Raw genomic sequence first — 19,465 nt, 5'->3', positions numbered from 1 at the left:
CCGCAGCTCAATGTGTACACTGCGTGCCATCGTGAAGTGCCATCGTGGAGTGCATGCGACCTTTGACTCTGCAAGACTGCCCAATTAGGCTGTGATGCACAAATTCATTTTGGTGAAAGCATTCACGGTAGTTGCCAACACGTTGCCCGCAGACCCAATATTGGCCACCGGCCACTAGTCTAGCCAATTGCCTGATGCCCAATCAGAGAGGCGGTTTATTGGTCTGAACATATATACACAGGCTACCTAGCCGCGACAACCTACTGCACAGTCGCTACCATGTCAATTGGCAGAGAATTTTTGTTATGGCCGTATGAAGCAGCTATAGCCTAACCAGTGGCACTTTGCAGCATCCAGGGACGAAAGTTGCAGTTTGGTATAAAGTCGACCACAATATTAGTAGCTACTGTTCATCATTTTTAAAGCCGTGAAATCGCCTCGCCAGCAAAAGGGAGGGATTGGCAACAAATTTAATAATGGAAAAACTGTTCACGGCCACCATGTCTGCGACAATGAGCGCATTGTGCTCAAGAAATCACATGAGACAGCATACAGCATCCGAAACTTTGATCACCATTTTACATTGGTCATAGAAGAGAGAAAGGCAGGCTCTGGCTCAGCACCAGCACGATGGCTTGCTGCTGCCTGAAAAGCGATGCTGGCTCATTGCCTAAACAACCCGCACGCAGGGGAGCGGAAGGTATTTAAAATAGACAACTGCTCAAGGATAAAAGAGTGGTATGATCCAGGATTAATTAAGGAGACTTGGCTCAGTCCACCTCAAAGTTATCGCAGCTGGTAGTCCACACCATGCCACTTTCGATGGTGTGGAGAAAGGGTGCTTGAGGACTAAGTACCGTTTCCGAAAGCCCGAGCAGCCCTTTCGGTGCAGGGGGTGGGGGGAAGATTTTTCATATTTTGTTTGATATTTTGCTGAAATGTAGTAGAATGTAGCAGAGTTTGCCTCATGGAGCTGTTAGGCACAATTGGCGCAGCAGTAGCACCACTGAAACTGTAAGAAAATCCTTGTTTCATTTTATTTCAACAAGAAAAATTAATTGCCACTGTACTCACTTTCAGAAGAAGCATCTGGTTCAGGATTATCTTCTTGTGTAGGTGTACTGCCTGCACATAAAAGTAAAAGAAATTATAACGGCACAAAATTTTTGATATACATGTTCATGTGTGAAAGGGATACAATAGCATTCACAAGACAAAAGTGCTAATGTTGACTGGCAATACGTTATTATTAATATTATTAAAGGAAAGAATGCAGAACAGTCTGTAAGTCTAATTTCACAGGGCTGCAGTAATTTTTTATACTAGTGACATCATGAAAATGCCTCAGAAGTGAACATCAATTAAAATGAAAAGATAAATTTTACGCACATTCTCAATTATCATAGCCAGCCTATTTATGCACTACACTGCACGACAACAGCCTCTCCCAGCGATCTTCAATTACATTTGTCTTGAGCCAAACGTCCCCACCTTATGCCTGCAAACTCCCAAATTTCATCACACCACCAAATTCTTTGCCGTCCTCGACTGCACCTTTTTGTCTTGGTATCCACTGTGCAACTCTAATAGACCACTAGTTATCTGCCCTACAGATTACATGGCCTGCACTGCTCCATTTCTTCTCAATCTCAAGATAATTATCTCTTCTTAGTGGTGGATGACGTTTTTAGAACAATGCCATCCACAATTACAGCCACTGTCGTTCCAACTCATCCTGTTATTAAATTCTGGGTGGATCACAAGAAAAGTTGAATAGCAATTTCACTATTGGCTATTCAAGACAGTAAGCAGTCCTTTCAGTAATGCACAGCTTCAGTCTGCCCTTGTCAACAGATCCTTGTTATGTGACAACTAAACGGTTGGGTAACCACATAACCAAAAACCAGAACAAAGCTGATACTTTGGTAAGCTATTGCAAATTTAGCCCCGTTTTCTCTTTGCGTGAAATGTCTCTCATTTCAGTCAGCGTAGGGGCCGCTTGCAAAAAACTGCACATAAAATGTAATGAAAACATGGGCTGGGACATGGGCAGAGGCACGAGCAATTTTGACCCATCACGGAGAGCTAATGGCAGATTTGAAACAAAAACAGATTGAAATAGTTTTACCTTATTTCACCCATATAACACTAATGTCACTCATATCTTTGCAACCATAATACCCATGCACTTGACATTAGTATCGTTGTGTAGAAGGAAGAACCCATTACTCGATCACGCGTGTGTCGTAAGCACGGATGACACTGTTATCGCACCACACATGATGCAGTCGGGGCTAAATCAAACCCCTCACTTGGCATTTCCAGAGGTGCAGCTCGGCAGTATGTTTGTTGATCCGAGCGGGTGTGGTTGCATTTGAGAGTTTACTCAGCCATAGTAGGTATAACCCATTAGTAGTAACGTTTGTCTGTTCTGTTGCACACTACTTCCACAGTGCCGCAGCCACCGCTCGCTGCCAATAGCGTGCAGGTGCAACACGGAGAAAAAAGGTATGTTGACGAAGAGGGTTGCTCGCTCGGTGCAAATAAGCCCCCTCAATAAAACAAAAGGCAGTGACACTCTTTTATCTGGCTGACCAAGCGAGAGCTGGTAAAGGGGTCCAGGGCTTATCTTCGTCTCTCAGTTGGTGGAGCGGAGTCGCATGGTTGTGTTTGCACACTCTGCCAGCTGCACCTTTTGTTATACTTTTTTTTTTACCTGCGCTGGCGCCATGAGAGTTGCTCTTTATGGCGACACACAGCCCCACGATCACGGTGACCATAGATCCGGCGATCACCACGAATGGCATGCTGCACAGCATGAACACCCCAATCAAAAAGAACAAGGTGAGAGGGCAGCACCGAGGGAATGTGCATGCAGCAAGAAGGAGAGGCCATGAGCGCCACTGTGATTGCGCACTCGCTCGTCACTGATAACAACACGCAGACACACCGTGAAAGAATAGGGTGCGCAGGTGGCGCAATTGCACACCTGGTGCATAAACGTAACAATTGCATAAGATCACATGTAGCATAGGATGAAAGTAAGCACAATTGTTTGCACAGCCACTAGTTGTATAGCATTAATTTATTTAGCCACTTCAGGCACTGTTTGCAATGCCAAGATAGTGCATCAAGAGCAATAGCATTGATGGACCTAATGGCATTTCAAACATGTTGCAGACATGTTGCATACACTATGGCTAGAACTGTACTACAAATACTGTATCTGTGAAGTGATTTAGTAAAGCGAGTTTTAAGGCAGATGGCTGGGTGTTTGCTCTGGTTGTCCACATGTTATCACGTAGCAGGTTCACTGCTTTTATTGTTTTTTGCAATTATTTTGCATCAGGCATATTTTTCAAGTATTTTTCAAGCAAGCTAGGCATGAAATAGTTTGTTTCCACATCTGACCTTCCTGTTGTAGCGGGTAATATGCATGTGGCACTGTAGTTGTAGTGGGTAATATGCATGTGGCACTGTGCTGACTGCCACCGCTGCGGCGCGAGACACGAACGCGGGTTGTTGATGCAAAGCTCTAGGACTCGTGATCTAGAGCTACCTGCGATCCCTCGAACGAGCTACATAAACCCCATTTCATTTGGTGGAGGTGCGGGGTAACCTCGAAAGCTGGAACTCCGAAGCCGGACGCTACCGACTGCTGTGACCATGCCTGACGAAACCACCCAGGAAGATGCACCACAGCCTCCGACGGTCATCGTTTCCGGTGCATTGCGCCAGCGTGATCCTGCCATCTTTAGCGGTGCCGATGATAATGACGTGGAGGATTGGTTGTCATCTTACGAAAGGGTGAGCCAGCATAACAAGTGGGACGACGTCACAAAGTTGCACAATGTGCTGTTTTACTTAACCGGCGTCGCGAACCTCTGGTTCCGAAACCACGAACACGATTTCACAACGTGGAGCAGATTCGAGACAAGTTTCACAGAAGTGTTCGGGCGCCCCGCTGTGCGCAAGCTTCGCGCAGAACAACGCTTACGGGGGCACGCGCAACATCACGGTGAAACGTTCACAAGTTACATCGAAGATGTCATTGACCTGTGTAAGCGCGTGAATCCGTCAATGGCGGAACAGGACAAGATAAAACACATTATGAAAGGCATTGATGAGGACGCATTTCAAATGTTGCTAGCGAAGGATCCGCGTACCGTGGCCGAAGTTATCAACTTGTGCCAAAGTTTTGACGAGCTACGGAAACAACGCATCTTAGCTCGGCGCCCACCGCCTACGGAAGATTCGTTAGCAGCATTGGTTATTGGGGACAACCACACAACTTTGCTGACGCAAATAAAAGAATTTGTGCGTGAGGAGGTCGCGCGACAGCTCTCGATTTTGCCGACCACGGAGAAGCCTTCTCAATATTTGGCTACGTTTTCCCGACGTTTTCCCGACATACGTTTTCCCGACGCCAATGTTTGCATTCGAGAACACAAAAATGACCCAATAGAGTTACGCTCATTTTTTACCAGAAAGCACGATTTTTCGGCACTAACGTTCAGTACATCACCAAACTACAACCATATCATACTTTTTCCAGCCGCTAGATCCCCTGTAAACAAGAAAAATGCGCGAAGCATGCTATCGAGAACAGTATGTAGCTGCCCGCCGCGGCAGCTTCACTGCAACACTTGCCCACCCGTCTCGCGTGAAAATGCCGGCACATATCCAGTTTCTCATTTCGGTATCACCGAATTCTCTCCAGGGTCATCGCACACAGCATTGACAGCAATCACTGCCTATCACATTGCAATAAGCAGCTTCGCCTGCCTGTTTCACAACGTACAGTGCCGTTGGAAGCGTAACGAATCCTTTTTATAGGTGATAACCGAAACGTGCCGCATTTCCCTGCTGCAGACTGCGATCGCATCTGTTTTCCAACCGCTAGATCCCATATGAGCAAGAAAAGGTGTGAGGCGTGCATGAAGGAGAACCTTGTATAGCCGCCCATCTCACGTGAAAATAACGGCGTGTGCAGTTCCTTATTCCACTACCAGCAAATCTCTACCAGGGTCATCACACACTGCATTCATAGCTATCACCGCCAAGCCTATTGCGATAAGCATCTTCTCATATCTGTTTTACAGTGCATGGTGCGTAGCATAGGCAGAAAGTTTTCATTTTTCTGGAAGAGGGGGCTGGGGCCCGACCTGCTTTCCTGATCCCACTCATCTCTCTCTCTCTCTCTAAACGTGTGTGTGTGCGTGCGAGTGTGTGTGTTTGAGGAGAAAGGAAACCGAGGCCCCAATTTTTATTACTCACAGTTGGGGCACGAGCCCAAGTCCTCACGCGTACGCGTGCGATGCTGCCCTTGGCATCTTTCTTTGTTGGCTTCTTATGATATGATTATATATAGGTACACCTCATAACCTAATAAATGTACAAGAATTTATCCACAGCACGCTGCCTATACGTGCTTGCTTAGATGATGCAAATTTTTTTCGCAAAAGGAAGAGCGAAAAGCGATGACAAGACTCTGCAGTATTCACACAAACAATGAGAAAAAATCATGTAGTGACAGCAGTTGTAAAGTTCACATACAGATTTTCATCCCATGAAAATGGTCGAACTTGTGTTCATTTATTTCTTCTGCACTTTCACATATATTCACTTTTGCATGTTTCCTTTTTGCTCCCGTGGATCTCGAGCGTGTATTTGCAAACAGGGGTGTCAAGTGCTCTTCCACACGAAGTGTACAAGCCATGTCTGACTGATCGCAGACGCGTTTGCTGTAGCTTAAAGGAGGCATAACATTCTTTACTTGCTAGCATCTGGGTCTGATATAATAATGAGTTTTAGAAAACAGGCCCTATAAGTACGGAGTGCCAAAAAGCTTTGCAGGTGTTAGCGTTGGGGCACACAGGAGTGAGGAGTTTTAGAATAGGGCTTTGCGTTTGCAGATACCGTCTTGCACTTGCAGCACCAATGCGGTGTCAAAGAAAAGGTATTATAAACAACAAAATAGAATATACAATTTTATGATAAGAGTAATTTTGACATTCGTATTTCTGCATTTTATTGCAATTTAGAGGTTATTTTATTAGCAGCAAGCAATTAGTTGCGCATAGTAACCAACTTTATGTGCCTTTACCAGCCAAGTTAAGTTGCGCTAGGCCTACGAGCCATGAAATCGACAATCCAATTTGGTTGAGAGAAAGCGATAACCGTGGTATATTCTCCTAGCTTGTGAACTTCATGCATTACCGTGAATAGAACCTAGTTTGGTGTTAGGTTAGAGCCATCACATCGATGGGTGCCGCCATGTTTGTTGATGTGAAGCTTCTGGGGCAGCTTTTGGGGCTCCCGCTAAATCAGTGAAATACTGTGCCCAACGCAATAACCTAAGTGTGTGTCTCACGCATGCGCGATGGCTTCGACGCTATTTCTTTGGGGCCCCAAATGTTTGGGGCCCTCTTCTAAAACTCTCTCATGATAGCAAGGTATAAGACAGCCACACGAAGACAGATCACACCATCGGGAGATGCCAATCTTTTGGTGGTGCGAGGGGACTCTGGCTGTAAAATTGAAAGAGCTCCTACTATGAAGTCTTGTATATACTTATGTAAGGCCGTCATTTCAGAGAACAATTCCTCATGCTCACACGAAATTTCTTCAAATGGAACTGTTACTAACAATGCTTCGCCTTTCCGGTGAGACAGCAGCCTATTTTTTTACAGCGAAGCTGTTAGCCGCTCGTTGGTTGGCATTCTATTGAGATAGCAATTACATGGATACTCCAAGCTTATTACTGCCGTCGGTGTTGCCATTGCCGTGAGGTTGCGTATAAAGTCGGAGGTCGAGAACACTGTCGCCGCGCACCCTACACTGTATGTGCAAATGAAAGCGTGCGAGGGGAGATGACGATGGAAGCTCAATCTCATCCGTGCGAAAAGGAGGAATAGCGGGGAGGAAGTGGTGCCATCTTTCGTGGTGCGCGAGGCACTGTGGGGTGGCATTCTATTCCAGTTGCAACTGCACATGTGGCGGATGCACACGGTCGCGCAGCCGTATCTCAAGAGCACTGTGCTTTAGGGGCACAGTCTAGGTGCATCAGCGGCATGTGTCTCTATTTACGTCCAAGCTCAGTGCCCGACCGCTGCGCCGCCATGCGCTGCTCACCTGTACCCCATTTTTAGGTACTTTTTCCCCTGAAGCACCACGACGAGCGCCTTAGATCCTTCTAGGTACTTGGTGGGACTAGGGAGATGTTATGCCTGGGCACACAATCTGCTTAGCCAGCGAAGAGCAAATAGGTTTTAAACACGCTGCCTAAGCTATTTCCAAATAAAAGTTGCGTGCTGAAGCTGAAGTAACACTGGACAAAATTTTTCAGTCTGGCTAAGGGGATAAAGGGATCTGATAAGAAATTGGTTGTGGTATGCGAAGCGCTTCGATGTACATAAGCTGGGATAATCGTGGGGCATGGAGGGTTCATCGCACTACGAGCCATATCATTGCTGCAATTAAGCGTCCTGTCCTTTACATCACTATCTCTCTTCCAGCCAAAACAATAGCAAGGCACAGGCACCACGCACTACACACATCCAGCAACAACAAGAACCAAAAAAATCGTGCAGGAACTCCTCTGGGAGTTAGACTTGGTATGCGTAAGCAGCAGAAGCACTGTGCCACTTGCCCATCTCCATGCAGCCAGGTGTCATTAGCAATGTTATGTAAGTTGATTAGGCCAGCACTAACAATAGCGCAGTGGCCACACGAATTGCTGCCGACGGCGGTGCAAGGGGCACTGACGATGCAAGCAAAGTACTGCAGGTGGAGGCCAAAGGGTGGAGGCACCAGGTGCGCTTCCATCCGCATCAAACCATTATGAACTGTGAACGTACACAGTCGGCGGCTTCGTATGGCACTGCCATGAGGGCCGCACCTTGAAAGTGATCTGCAATGCCTACACAGAGTGCCCACTGCTCATAGCTTTGCGCGCTGTGTTCTCGCCGCTTACTTAGTGTTGAAGAGACATGCGCACCCTTAACTTGAAAGCGATCTGCGAAAGTGGCACAGCGGGGCTTTTGCTGAGAGCACCGTTAGCACTGTGTTCTCGCCACTTCGTTGGCGTTGAAGCGAGAGGCAGTACAAAGGCAAATTTGCTCGCTGCTGCAGGCGCTATGTCGAAAGCGGTTTTCTCGTTGGGTAAGCCAATGCCTTCTTTACTGGATGCCTGCTGCATTGTCTGGTAAACTCGGTTCCATGCCATCTCCCTTTTCTCGTCTCCGCGAAAAGGCAACGAGTGCCTCTCATGGCAAACATCTGCAATTTAGATCACGTGCTGCGGCCTCTGAGATTACCATGGCATCTGTCACCATCTCGGAGGCCGGTGATAATGCTCGCTAACAGATGCCCGTGCATATAACCCTCCAGCAGAAGCATTCAGCCGCCGCTGCCACATCTGCCGGAAGTTGAAAAGGCAATGAGCGCCACATCATGGAATTTATGCTGAACTAAGGGAACTTCCGCTACAATGGGAAAGCGAGCAACGCGACGGGCATCTAGTAAAGGAAGCATGGGGTAAGCATACAAATGCTCGTGCATTTACAATTCAAACTCACCTACACTGCCTAAACTCTGTGAATGCAAGCTGGGCTGAGCAGACTGCACGCCCAGGCACAGGCAGGGACGCAAAACCAAATACCTAGAAGGATCTAGGGCGTGTGCCGTGGCGCTTCGGTGATACAGTACCTAGAAACGTAGCACGTGCGGGCGGCGCATGGCGAAGCAGCGGTCAAGCACTGGGCATGGGTGTAAATAGAAACACGCGTCAGTGGCTTGTAGCTTTGTGCATGCTGTGTCTTCTTGGCACTCACTTTGCGTTGAAGTGATAGGCAGCATGAACATCACTTCGCTCACTGCTGCTCCATAACTGCCAATCTGAAGATTTGGAAATTCGTAAAACTATCATGGCGGGGGGAGGGGGGATGTGCAGCAGCATTTTTTCTAAAGGAATTTACCTTTTGCAACAAGCTTACTCCCGTTCTCACAACCACAAGTGAAATCCGTGTCTTGGAGAGTAAAGAGCGAGAACTCCACAGGGGCGCAATTGATTTTTGCAATGATTTTGCTGTTGTCGATTTTGCCTGCTTCATAAACTTCTCCGTGTATGTTTGCTCAAAGCAAGTACTACTGTGGTGCCCCTTGACCATCAGCAGACTTTCAAGTGTTTTCTCACACACAGATGAGCGAAACTCCGTTCGAATTTTGTTCACAGTGCTGAATATTCTCTCACGTTCAGCATTGCTGTGGGGAATGGGAACAATACCGAGTATAACCATTGAAATTCTGCGGAACCTGAGCGATCCGTTTACACTTTGAAGGCTTCCTAATTGCAACCACTGCACACCACACCTCGGCTCATTCAATATGTCGGCTGGAACCTGATATGCTTGCAAGTTGGTAAGCTTAATTTAAAGTGCATCGATTGCTTCTTCTTTTGATTCGCCACTCTGCTGGGGTAGGATAGCCGGGGACGCCATAATAAAATGACATTCGCTGTTGAATGAAGCAGTTTCCAGAGCTTGTACGTGAGAAAATTCAGCCATATTGAGATTGACGTCTTCTTGCGGGAATTCTTGGCGAATGTAATCACGTCCTGCCGTTAAGTAGAGACGTACAAGAGAGAAGAACTGCTCTCTCTCAATGCAGTTCAGTGTCTCAACCACAGAGTAGCTTGTGCTGCCAACGACTTCCAGCAAGGAAAGACATGCCTTGACAACGCCTGGGCGCAGAAATCTGGTCAGGGGACCCTCAAAAAGGCGGTTCAAGAGGCTCCTCAGTATAAGAATCTGAGGAGCCTGCGCCTGAAGGAGGCTGTTTGCCTTCTCAAAAAGCGCTATAACATTTTGGAGAAGACAACATGCCCTGTTTAGCTCCGATGACAAAAAATAAAACAGGCGCTCCTCACGGGTCACGTGGCTAGCTTCCCCAGAATCCTTGGTATGAAGTTTATTTTTTTGCTTGAGGTTCAGAATGAGCTCCTTTCTTCTTTAGCGAGAGTTCATCGCCGGCGGTGCTTTTTTTCCCGAGGCCTCCAGCAGTCTTGTGAAGATTTGCAGCAGACCTTGGGGTCATTGCAGGGTTCTTGGTGGTTTGTGAGGAAGTCTTTGGAATTTGGTATAACTTGAAAAACAAGCTCTGCTTGTTGCATTGCTTTGTTTCAGATAAAAAGAAAGCTGAGTAGTGGTTTCCATCGGTCGAGCAGCCTCTTCAAACACTTTCCCAACAACAGCCAACGTGTTGGAGAATGCTTCATCATCTTTCTGACCTTGGTGTCATGCATTTTTTGGAAATCTTTAAGTCTATCTTTCTGTTTCGAGCTTTCCTGTAGGTAAAAAAAAAAAAATGTCGACCAAAGCCTCATAACCTTTACAGTAAGACATAAAGCTCCTTTTTGGGCGGCCAAGTTGATGAGATGGCACGGACAACCAACCCCTATCAAACCTGGTTGAGCCTCTCTCAATACAGTAGAAACGCTGTTTTTCTTGCCAATCATGACATTGGCATTGTCCGAACACATAGCCAACAGGTTTCCAACAGGCAAATTCCGAGACTTCATCTCGTCCAGAACCAGATTTGCAATCTTGTGACTTGTCGCTTCCCCTTGGATTGTCCAGAGGCGAGGAAGGCGGCTTTAGACTCTAGTTGTTTCTTTAACGAAATATTTTGCAACAATAGGGTAAAGCTGCGTATCCCTATTGTTACTGCCATGCACAGCTATCAAAAATATTTGCTGTTTGAGGGCATCCAGCAAAGGAGTCTCCGCGTTGGTGGCCATTTCCTGAACAATTGATGTCATCTTTGTTCGTCCACAGGCGCAGCATTTCGCTTCTTTGCACTTGGGGAACATTTTCCAGAAAAGTGGTCCAGCATGACCACTGACACTCAGCGGGATGATGTGTTCAACTAAAAACACCGTGAAGAGGCATTCTGCACGAATCACACCGGGGGTCATTGTCGCTGCGTACAAAACTTGCTAGGCTTGGCTGGCTGTCCACGGCTCGCACGTATCCCTGATGCTTTTTCGAAGCGATGTGGACTTTGATGTCAGACTTGTCACCGCGCAAGATGTTCACATCACAAGCACACGTGGTGCAGAATCTGAACTTCTCCCCTTTCTTAGACGACACGAAGCACGGAAATTCTGCCATGTTCGATTTCAAAAATACTTGGAAGTACTGTTGAGGCTTTGAGCCCGCCATTGCACTGCGTCCAACGCAGCAGCTAGTCACACAAAAGGTGAGGCCAACACTGCAGTGACTAAAACTGACTGAAGTCTAAACCCACGTGCCTAGTGAACAAAGGCAACAGCATGGCAACACATTTGCAGAGGCGCTAGAGACGCTATCAAGTTTGGATATGGATTCGTGACCCCTAGTAGACGACAGAAGTCACTGTAACCTTGCAGTTGCTGATGATGATATCATGCATATGTATTGCCCTCTCATGGCGGTCAAGGTACCAGGGTATAGTTTTACATTTTTGCATTGTTTTTTTTTTTCAAAAATAAAATGTTTTCTGTAAAATTTCAAGCAAGATGCGTAAAATCGTAAGACAGCTCGAAATTCGTACATTTTACGGAAAATTCGGAAGAGTTGGCAGGTATGCTGCTGCCACATCAGCGTTTTGGCAGCAAGAGTCCGGGGTCATCGTGTATATGTTCATGTTTTCTGTGCACGCTGATGCCATGCTTCTTCAATGTTGGCAAGCGAATGTTTATAAGTTGATACGGCCAATAAAAGTGCAATTTTTACTTCGTATGGTTGTCTGCTAATTTGCTATCGCAATCGGTGCTATGCCTTTACGGTGAAACTGCGACTTTTTCGTGTCCACGTCATTAGCAATAAAGTGGGCCTATCTCGGAGGTTGTGCAATACTGGCTGATCCGCTGCGGAAGTGAGGCAGGTTTCAAGAACTCAGAAAAGTAAAGCAAAAAGTACATACATTCTTTGGAATCACATATACAACATAAAGAACAGCATTTGTTTCAATAAAAACAAGCACAAAACAAGCATTTGCACCACATAATTGATGATAAAGCGCTCCTCATAACAAGGTGAAGCACGTAGCGCTGCCCGCATACGTTTCTAAGTAAAGATTACTGTTGCACAAGCTGCCGCGGTGATGGCTGCTCGCGACATGGGGTGGTGGTGATGTCACTGGCCTTTCGCATATAAAAGAACCAGCATAGCAACTGATTTCATTGTTGTTGCAGCACCGCTATGGGTAGGCAACGCATAGTTAGGGCTCCAGAGGAGCGGCGCGAATATGAGGAGCGGCAATGCGACCAGCAGCAGCGTGCTGTCAAAATTACCATTACTCCTATCACTCTAAATTACCATTATTGTGATTACTCTAATGCAAAAAGCATACCCCCCGCAGGAGCTGTAGTGGTGATTTTCCACAGCTTCGCTGGACATCCACTTTCGCAGGTCTGGGCCAAGATGGCGAATCATTTTTTATTGTTATTATTATTTTTTTTTACTTTGAGTCTGCGTATAGTGCTGCTGAGCATGACTGCTCTTGATCCCGATTTTGAGTGAGTCTGTCTTGGCCTCATTTCCATTAGTGAATGAATTATACAGGGTGTTCAAAATTAAGCTTTATGGTTTTCTTAAAATTAGGGACTGGGAGGCACATAAAGACTACCTGTGCAAATAAGTTATCTGGCCAAGTGTCACAAAGAGAGATGATAATTATCGCTGTCAGCAGCCCAACTAACTAAAATTGAATAATTAAGTAACATGAAAATTAAGCAACATGAAAAACTCCCGATACAGCTTCTTGTTGCTCAGAACGTGCTACACAAAAGAGTTTTTCTGACGTTAAAGAAGTCAGCCCATACAGGCAAGATTGCCATGCAACTGGCCACTCAAGGCACTTTGCGTGTATTCGCGGGCTACTTTCATGCTCTGAGAAACACGTTTATATAGCGTGTATTGAGCAACAGAAAGTTGTATCAGGAGTTCTTCATGTTGCTCTACAATTTTCTCTTAACACTTCTCATCTAATTATAATATTTGAAAAGTTGAATAATTAAGATTAATTATGAAATTAGGTGAAACGCAAAAAAAATAGATATAATCTGCGTACCTCCAGGCGACGGCAAGCAACAGTACCTTGGTTCTGCCCAGCTATGTGAAATGTGCAATTTTTAAATCTTGGTGCGGGACAGCTGGGACACCCTGCATATTTAGATATATTGTGCGTGTACATGGTTTTCACAATTGAAATTTAAAGAAAAATGCTGAAGTGAAAAATACGGATGAGGTAGCCACCGCAGTTGCTTTAATGCGCTTGCTCCTAATGCCAGGATTTGCAGAAATAAAGTGAAAACATGAATTAACAGCCGTGCACGTCTGCACCCACGATGATGCAGTAAGCTTACAGCTGCAATAAAATTTTAAGTGAAAAAGCGGAGACAACTCGAAAGAAACCTGAAATGATACAGTTAACAGAACACTTTGGTAATGATGCTTTAAGGGGGAGGTAGGCATAAGCATTGAGACACCCCCTCCGTAGTCGGCGCCTATGGTGCATCTGCACGCTTTTAGCAGGTGAGAATTCAAACCCACCGCCGTTCTCTGCTGCAGGCAGTGCGATGTGGGCATCACGTTTCGCTTCGGTGTCATCTGGCGTCGCTCACCAGCTCAATTTCGTTTTGGTTTCCCATTGCCCTCTTAAAACAACGCGTAATAGGAAAGCAACAAAACGCATCTTGGGCTGCAGGAGCACCACCAGCTTGATGCGCGTCAATGTCTCCGTATCGTGCCGCAACGATCTGTGCAACGCTTCGCATTACGTAGGTGTCAAGAATAGCTGAGTCGTACATTTTCGTATTGGATCGTACATTTTCCCAGTTAGTATGTTTGTTTTTTCTCACGGTTTTTTTCCAAAATGCATAAGGAGGTTCTACTGTATATGTTTATTTCGAAGGAGATCAGTCAGCTACCATTTATAATTTGGCATGAAATCAAAGGCAACTTGCCATTTGGCACATGCTGTGCAGCCCATGCCTCTGCTTGAATGGCAGCTGCTGGGACATCTCTTGCGGTGGCAGAGGCCAAGCTCCCCTCTGAAATAGTGCATTTCATTTCACACTGGGCCCCGGGTCTGTCACTTATGGGGAGCTTAGCGTGTCTGCATATGTACTAGTGTCCAAGTGACATGAACAGCAGTAGCAACACTGGTAATGACATCTGGTGGCGAAGAGTTTAAAATTTTCAGTGCCACTGACGTACCAGTACATTCTCTACTCTCTAGTTGCATGTGCGCATTAACCCATTAGTGCCCAGCATACTTTTAAAAGCACAGTACCATTTTAATTTGGAAATAATTAAAGACAAAACACACAGTGTTCCTTGGTATGCCATTTTGCTAAGGGTCCTGTGAAGACAACCACATTGTAGTTTTTGTCAACTGTATGATGTGTTTGATCTATTCATCGCCAAACTTGGAAAAGTGGCTGAACATAGCAGGTGCTGCTCTGCATGCAGCTTCTTTATTTTTTGTCACACATAGCATACGCTTCTTGAAGTTGAAGGTTTTGGGTAAATTTTAGAAAAGAATGCTGTAAACATTGAATGCATGACATTCTATATAGAGAGTAAGAAAGAAACGTTTATTATTCAAAACAATGTCCCGAGCGAGGCATGGTATCATCCTAAGGTGGGAAGGCTCCTTAGTCGAGGAACCCTCTGGCTTCGACTGCCCTCTTGGTCTACAGTGCATATTATATATACAATACATATGCAATATACAATACAATACATATCTATACCATCTCAAGAAAATGATTGCAGTTGTACTTTGTAATGTACGCTGGGCCTATGTGTATGCTAGAGGGGTGTGCTTGACCTCGAAGCACACACAATGTTTTTTTTACCTGTATTTCATCAAAATATTTTTTGCTGGCTACAAGAACTTCAGAGACTGTTGCAGGAAAGAAATGTATTTAGAATTACATCAACCTTGCTATTATTCCTCCCTATTCCTTTCTTGCTGCTGACAAAGGTGACAATCCTCTTGTCTTCTCAGTAAATAAAATAGCAAGCAGTGTTAGAGTAAATTAGGCACATAGAAACCATTTAGATATATGAATAATATTTAAAAAGAAAGATGATGCTGCATCCTTTATTACAAATTAGAAAATAAGTGGGAGGGAACAGAAAACAACAAAGACTATGTATATTCCTACGTCAATCAAAAAGAGCTATGTAATAAAAGTAGGGCAACCCAGATTGGTGAACCAAACGTAGACCACAACTTTTGAAATGACAGAAAATTCTAATGAAAATGACACCTAGCAATCATACAACAGGATTGTGTAATAAAAGTAGGGCAACCCAGATTGGTGAACCAAACGTAGACCACAACTTTTGAAATGACAGAAAATTCTAACGAAAATGACACCTAGCAATCATACAACAGGATTGTAATGCAAGAACCAAGTGTCATTGGAGGAGGTGTCACCAGTGTTTTGAATGTTTCAATTACCACTGAACCGAATGTTTTAGTTTTGAATGCCTGTATTCATCGCCAATTATCGCATCTAGATTTCCATCAATAACATACTTACGTTGCGTGCATTTCTGAAAGCAACAGCAAAGCTCTTCCTTGTCACTTGATAAAGTCATGTTACACATTTGATAAGTAAAAACACCTCCATAACAAACAATATTTCCCACTAAAATGCTAATTTTGCTACAGAAGCTTATGCGGGCCTGTGCAAAATCTCGTTTAACTCTTCACTGCAAGCCTTTTTGTTTTTGGAAGCTCCAAGATATAGCATATACATTTCATGACCTATGTCAGGTTCTGCTCCTATAAAGACCCAGCATATTATATAGAGTACACTATCGTAGCATTTCAAAGAATAAAGCGCCACTCACAAAACTTTCACAATGTATTTACAGTCTGAAAATATCGTCCAACACGAAAAATCAACAAAATGTAACTGGTAGATTTTTCTTGGGCTTTTAATGGTTTAACACAAAGCTGTGAACTCCAAAATAGTTCCGCCATATATTTTATATTTCTAAAAGCATATTTTCTCATCTCTCTAGGCTTACTCAGTCAGCATTTTTATAAGCACAGTGCAGAACACGCCCCTTCATGGGTGTTGTTAAGCCATACAAAGAGCGCATTCACCAATCAGAGGGGTGGCTACTGGACTTTGTGTGCTAGTACTGCAGCAGTTCTCCATTCAAATGTCTATACGATTTCATAAGAATGACTCTTGTGTGTTTCTGTCATCTGTCGTATGACTACGACAGTTCTCAGTTTTTTTGTTGTTTTTTTTGCAACGGCCATGGCGGCACTGTCGCCGGAGCGTCAAAACGAAACTACGTACGAGATGGAAATGAAGATAGGAATGTGAGGACCATACGATGAGTACATTTGCCATTATCCGTGTCATTGTTCTCTTCTGGGTAACCGAAAATAAATTGTGTTCGTTTCAGAATATCCAAGAAAAAAAAACTGGCACTGAAACGGGTAAAGGACACAGAGTTATTATTGTAGTGACCAACCACACTTTATTTAGCCACTGGGTTAAGTATTGGCAGCAGCATAATTGTTAAGATGCAACCATTTTCAAAGTTTTTCTTAGAATAACACTCATACCATGTAACGCTAAAACATGTCTAACGCACTGTGGTTAGAGAAAGCAGCACAATCTGTCGCTACCAGTGTCGTTGCTATCGTCCATGCTTCCGTAGCACAGTATTACATAAAGGTATGTATACGAACAAGCCAAAGCTTTCTAATTTCACAAAAGTCTGAAAAAGACAAACTTGAGAATTAGCAGATTTTTGCACTCTGAACACAGGTCAACACAGGTGAAGGACACGGAAACACAATGCTACACAAGCACTGCTTGACAATACCTTATTCGGAAGACAATTTCACTCTCTACCTCATTTACTCTAGTTAAACCCTTTTCCTCACACCTGAGCTCAGCAAAGTGGCCAAGCGTGCTTAGATTCAAACCAATATAATGAGTTTAAGTTACACCAGTCTAAATGTATTAAAATGAGGGATACCATACAAAATAGCAGTTTTTGCTGCCTAAGGTTTGTAGGAGGCGATAGTCACCAGTAAGGTAATTCATATAGTAAATAATGTATTAATAGCAACCTCAGCACAGATGTTGCAATACGGTACTTAAGTAGGTCAATGTTCAAGGCACGGTAGCTAAGCCCCATAGCACTCTAAGCAGCAATCCTGAGACTAGCAGCAGCCTTACTGTCTGGCACTTAATTAACACTGAATTATGATGCGCTTATGCAAGATAAGTTTTGCAAATCGCAACTGAGGACACTTTGAAAGCTTCTTTATGCTTATTAGAAGAGGTGGGCAAACATCAACATTTTCTAATGCGAAACGTATACAAATAGTAAGTGTCAAATATTGAATTCAATATTAAATAGTCAAAATGCAGATGCATATACTTTCACCAGGAATAGTTCTTTTGGTATGATTATGTATCTCACCTGTACTAACTAGTTAAAAAAAAAGAGTGAACTCTCACAGACAGAGGATCAGTTTTGAACACCGGATCACTAATAAAAAGAACTGTGCGAACAGCCTTTCAACAACTTTAGAGCCTGGTTGCAAACAAGCTTTCCAAGAATGAATGGCTGCTGTACGACCAACTTCTCAAAAACGCTAAATAAGTGGTCGCCAAAACACAAGTTGACAGTTAAGTATCCTTACGCAATGAGAATGCAAAAGCATCTTGAGTTCTCTAATTGGTTGGTTATGTATATATGTGACATCAATAAATAAATACACTGTCAAGTGTCCTTCACAACTATACCTTAATCCACTTTGCTCTAATTCATACAAACCTTAATCCACATTCATTCATTTTAGTCAACCTTGAAACATTTTAATTCCCCTTTATTCACTTACTCCACCTTAAGTCACCTTACATTGCACAGGTCACGTCACAGCCAGATACGTGACCTGCGCACTAGGCACACCCTCAGTCAGCCAGAATCGTGGAACCACCGTGGTATTGGGGAAGTGTGCTCGTCTCACACCTCGGAGGCCCAGGTTGCATTCCCACCCAAACGCAGATGTACCAAATTTTATTTTCAAAGCCACTAATTTATTCTGTGTACACGAACCTCCCCAATAAATATGACATAACTGCAAGCATTTTTTATGTGTTCTTACTCTTTGCACCGTTGGCCATTTTTGGTACCATCGCTTGATGACGTCAGATTTTCTGCCTCATAGGACATACTATAATGATTTCACATTAAAAAATTATGCAGATCCCACACACTGTTGGATTCGATGTAAGCGAAGCTTTCCGTGCTGGATGCTTTGACTGATGATAATTAGCAGTGATGTTTACAGCTAAAGCTCAATTTTTCCAATGTTTCAGTTAACACGAGAGTGATGAGTTGATGTTACCTTGCCTGCACCACTGCTGTTTGTCTGTGTAGTACGCAGAACACACAGGGAAAGGTGTTTGCTTGAGGCATTGTTGTGCTCCATATTTTATAACTTCTGAGAGGGTTCAGCATTGTCACTTCCTCATACAGCACATCACATTGTGCCATAAGTATTAAACTTGAATTGGATTATGGGGCTGTACGTTCCAAAACCACACTGTCGTGCATTTGTCGCATGTCACTGATCTCGGGGGCATACAGATGTTAGGAGAGATGGAGCCGGGAGATGCAGGGCAGCACAGCAAACAGATTTTAATTAACGCAAACTCGAAATGAAAAACTCAAAGCTCAAATGACTAAATATAAAACTCCATTAAGGAATAGTAACACTTGCATAGTCTAAATATGTCCTTATCCCCGTCTACGTTCGTCCTCAACGGTTCCAAAGCGAGTCAGGCAGCCCTAGCCTATGGTTGTGATGCCATCAGAAAGGAGTGTTCTTACAAACGTCTGTCATCTCACGTATCTCCGAGTCCAATGCCTGTTGGATCTTCTTCATCGCCGATGCCACAGACGTTGCTGCCTTGATGTCAGCCAGTCGACCCGTCCATCTTTGAAGCCGGTGTCCCAAACTCCGTCGGTGACGTTTCACTCCGGCCTCACTTGCACACAGGGAGAGGTGTTTGCTTGAGGCATTGTTGTGCTCCATATTTTATAACTTCTGAGAGGGATGAGCATTGTCGCTTCCTCATATAGCACATTACATTGTGCCGTAAGAATTAAACTTGAATTGGATTATGGGGCTGTACGTTCCAAAACCACACTGTCGTGAATTTCCCTAACGGCAGGTTCTGCCACTACTTCTTCGAGTGCTGACGTGACCTCCCGGGGACTATTGTACGTGCTGGTCTGCCTCTGAAGGGAGATCCTTTCTGGAGTGCCCGGCACTGCTGTGAGAGGCTGTAGCAGGTCCAAGGAGCCTCGCTCGAATGTCGCCGTGATTGACAGCCACACCCTGGATTGCCAGCGTCATGGGCTTG

At 44.5% G+C, this 19,465-nt stretch overlaps 1 protein-coding gene across 3 annotated transcripts in view; it reads right to left on the bottom strand.

Moving 5' to 3' along the window:
• The window catches only part of LOC135912508 (BEN domain-containing protein 5-like), a 106,465-nt gene that overhangs the window by 48,145 nt on the left and 38,855 nt on the right, over positions 1-19,465 (bottom strand). For 2 of the 3 annotated variants that reach the window (XM_065444978.1, XM_065444965.1), the window contains exons 4-5: positions 14,005-14,095; positions 1,075-1,121 (exon numbers count right to left, since the gene is read on the bottom strand). In XM_065444978.1, coding sequence (XP_065301050.1) covers positions 1,075-1,121; positions 14,005-14,095 — 138 coding nt within the window. Of the gene's footprint in view, positions 1-1,074; positions 1,126-14,004; positions 14,096-19,465 lie in introns of all 3 variants that reach the window. The other variant, XM_065444970.1, reaches the window with a different exon arrangement.

This window comes from Dermacentor albipictus, chromosome 1 (genome assembly GCF_038994185.2).
Source record: "Dermacentor albipictus isolate Rhodes 1998 colony chromosome 1, USDA_Dalb.pri_finalv2, whole genome shotgun sequence".
Classification (NCBI taxonomy): Eukaryota; Metazoa; Arthropoda; class Arachnida; order Ixodida; family Ixodidae; genus Dermacentor; species Dermacentor albipictus.
This window is presented reverse-complemented; position numbering and strand designations above follow the sequence as displayed.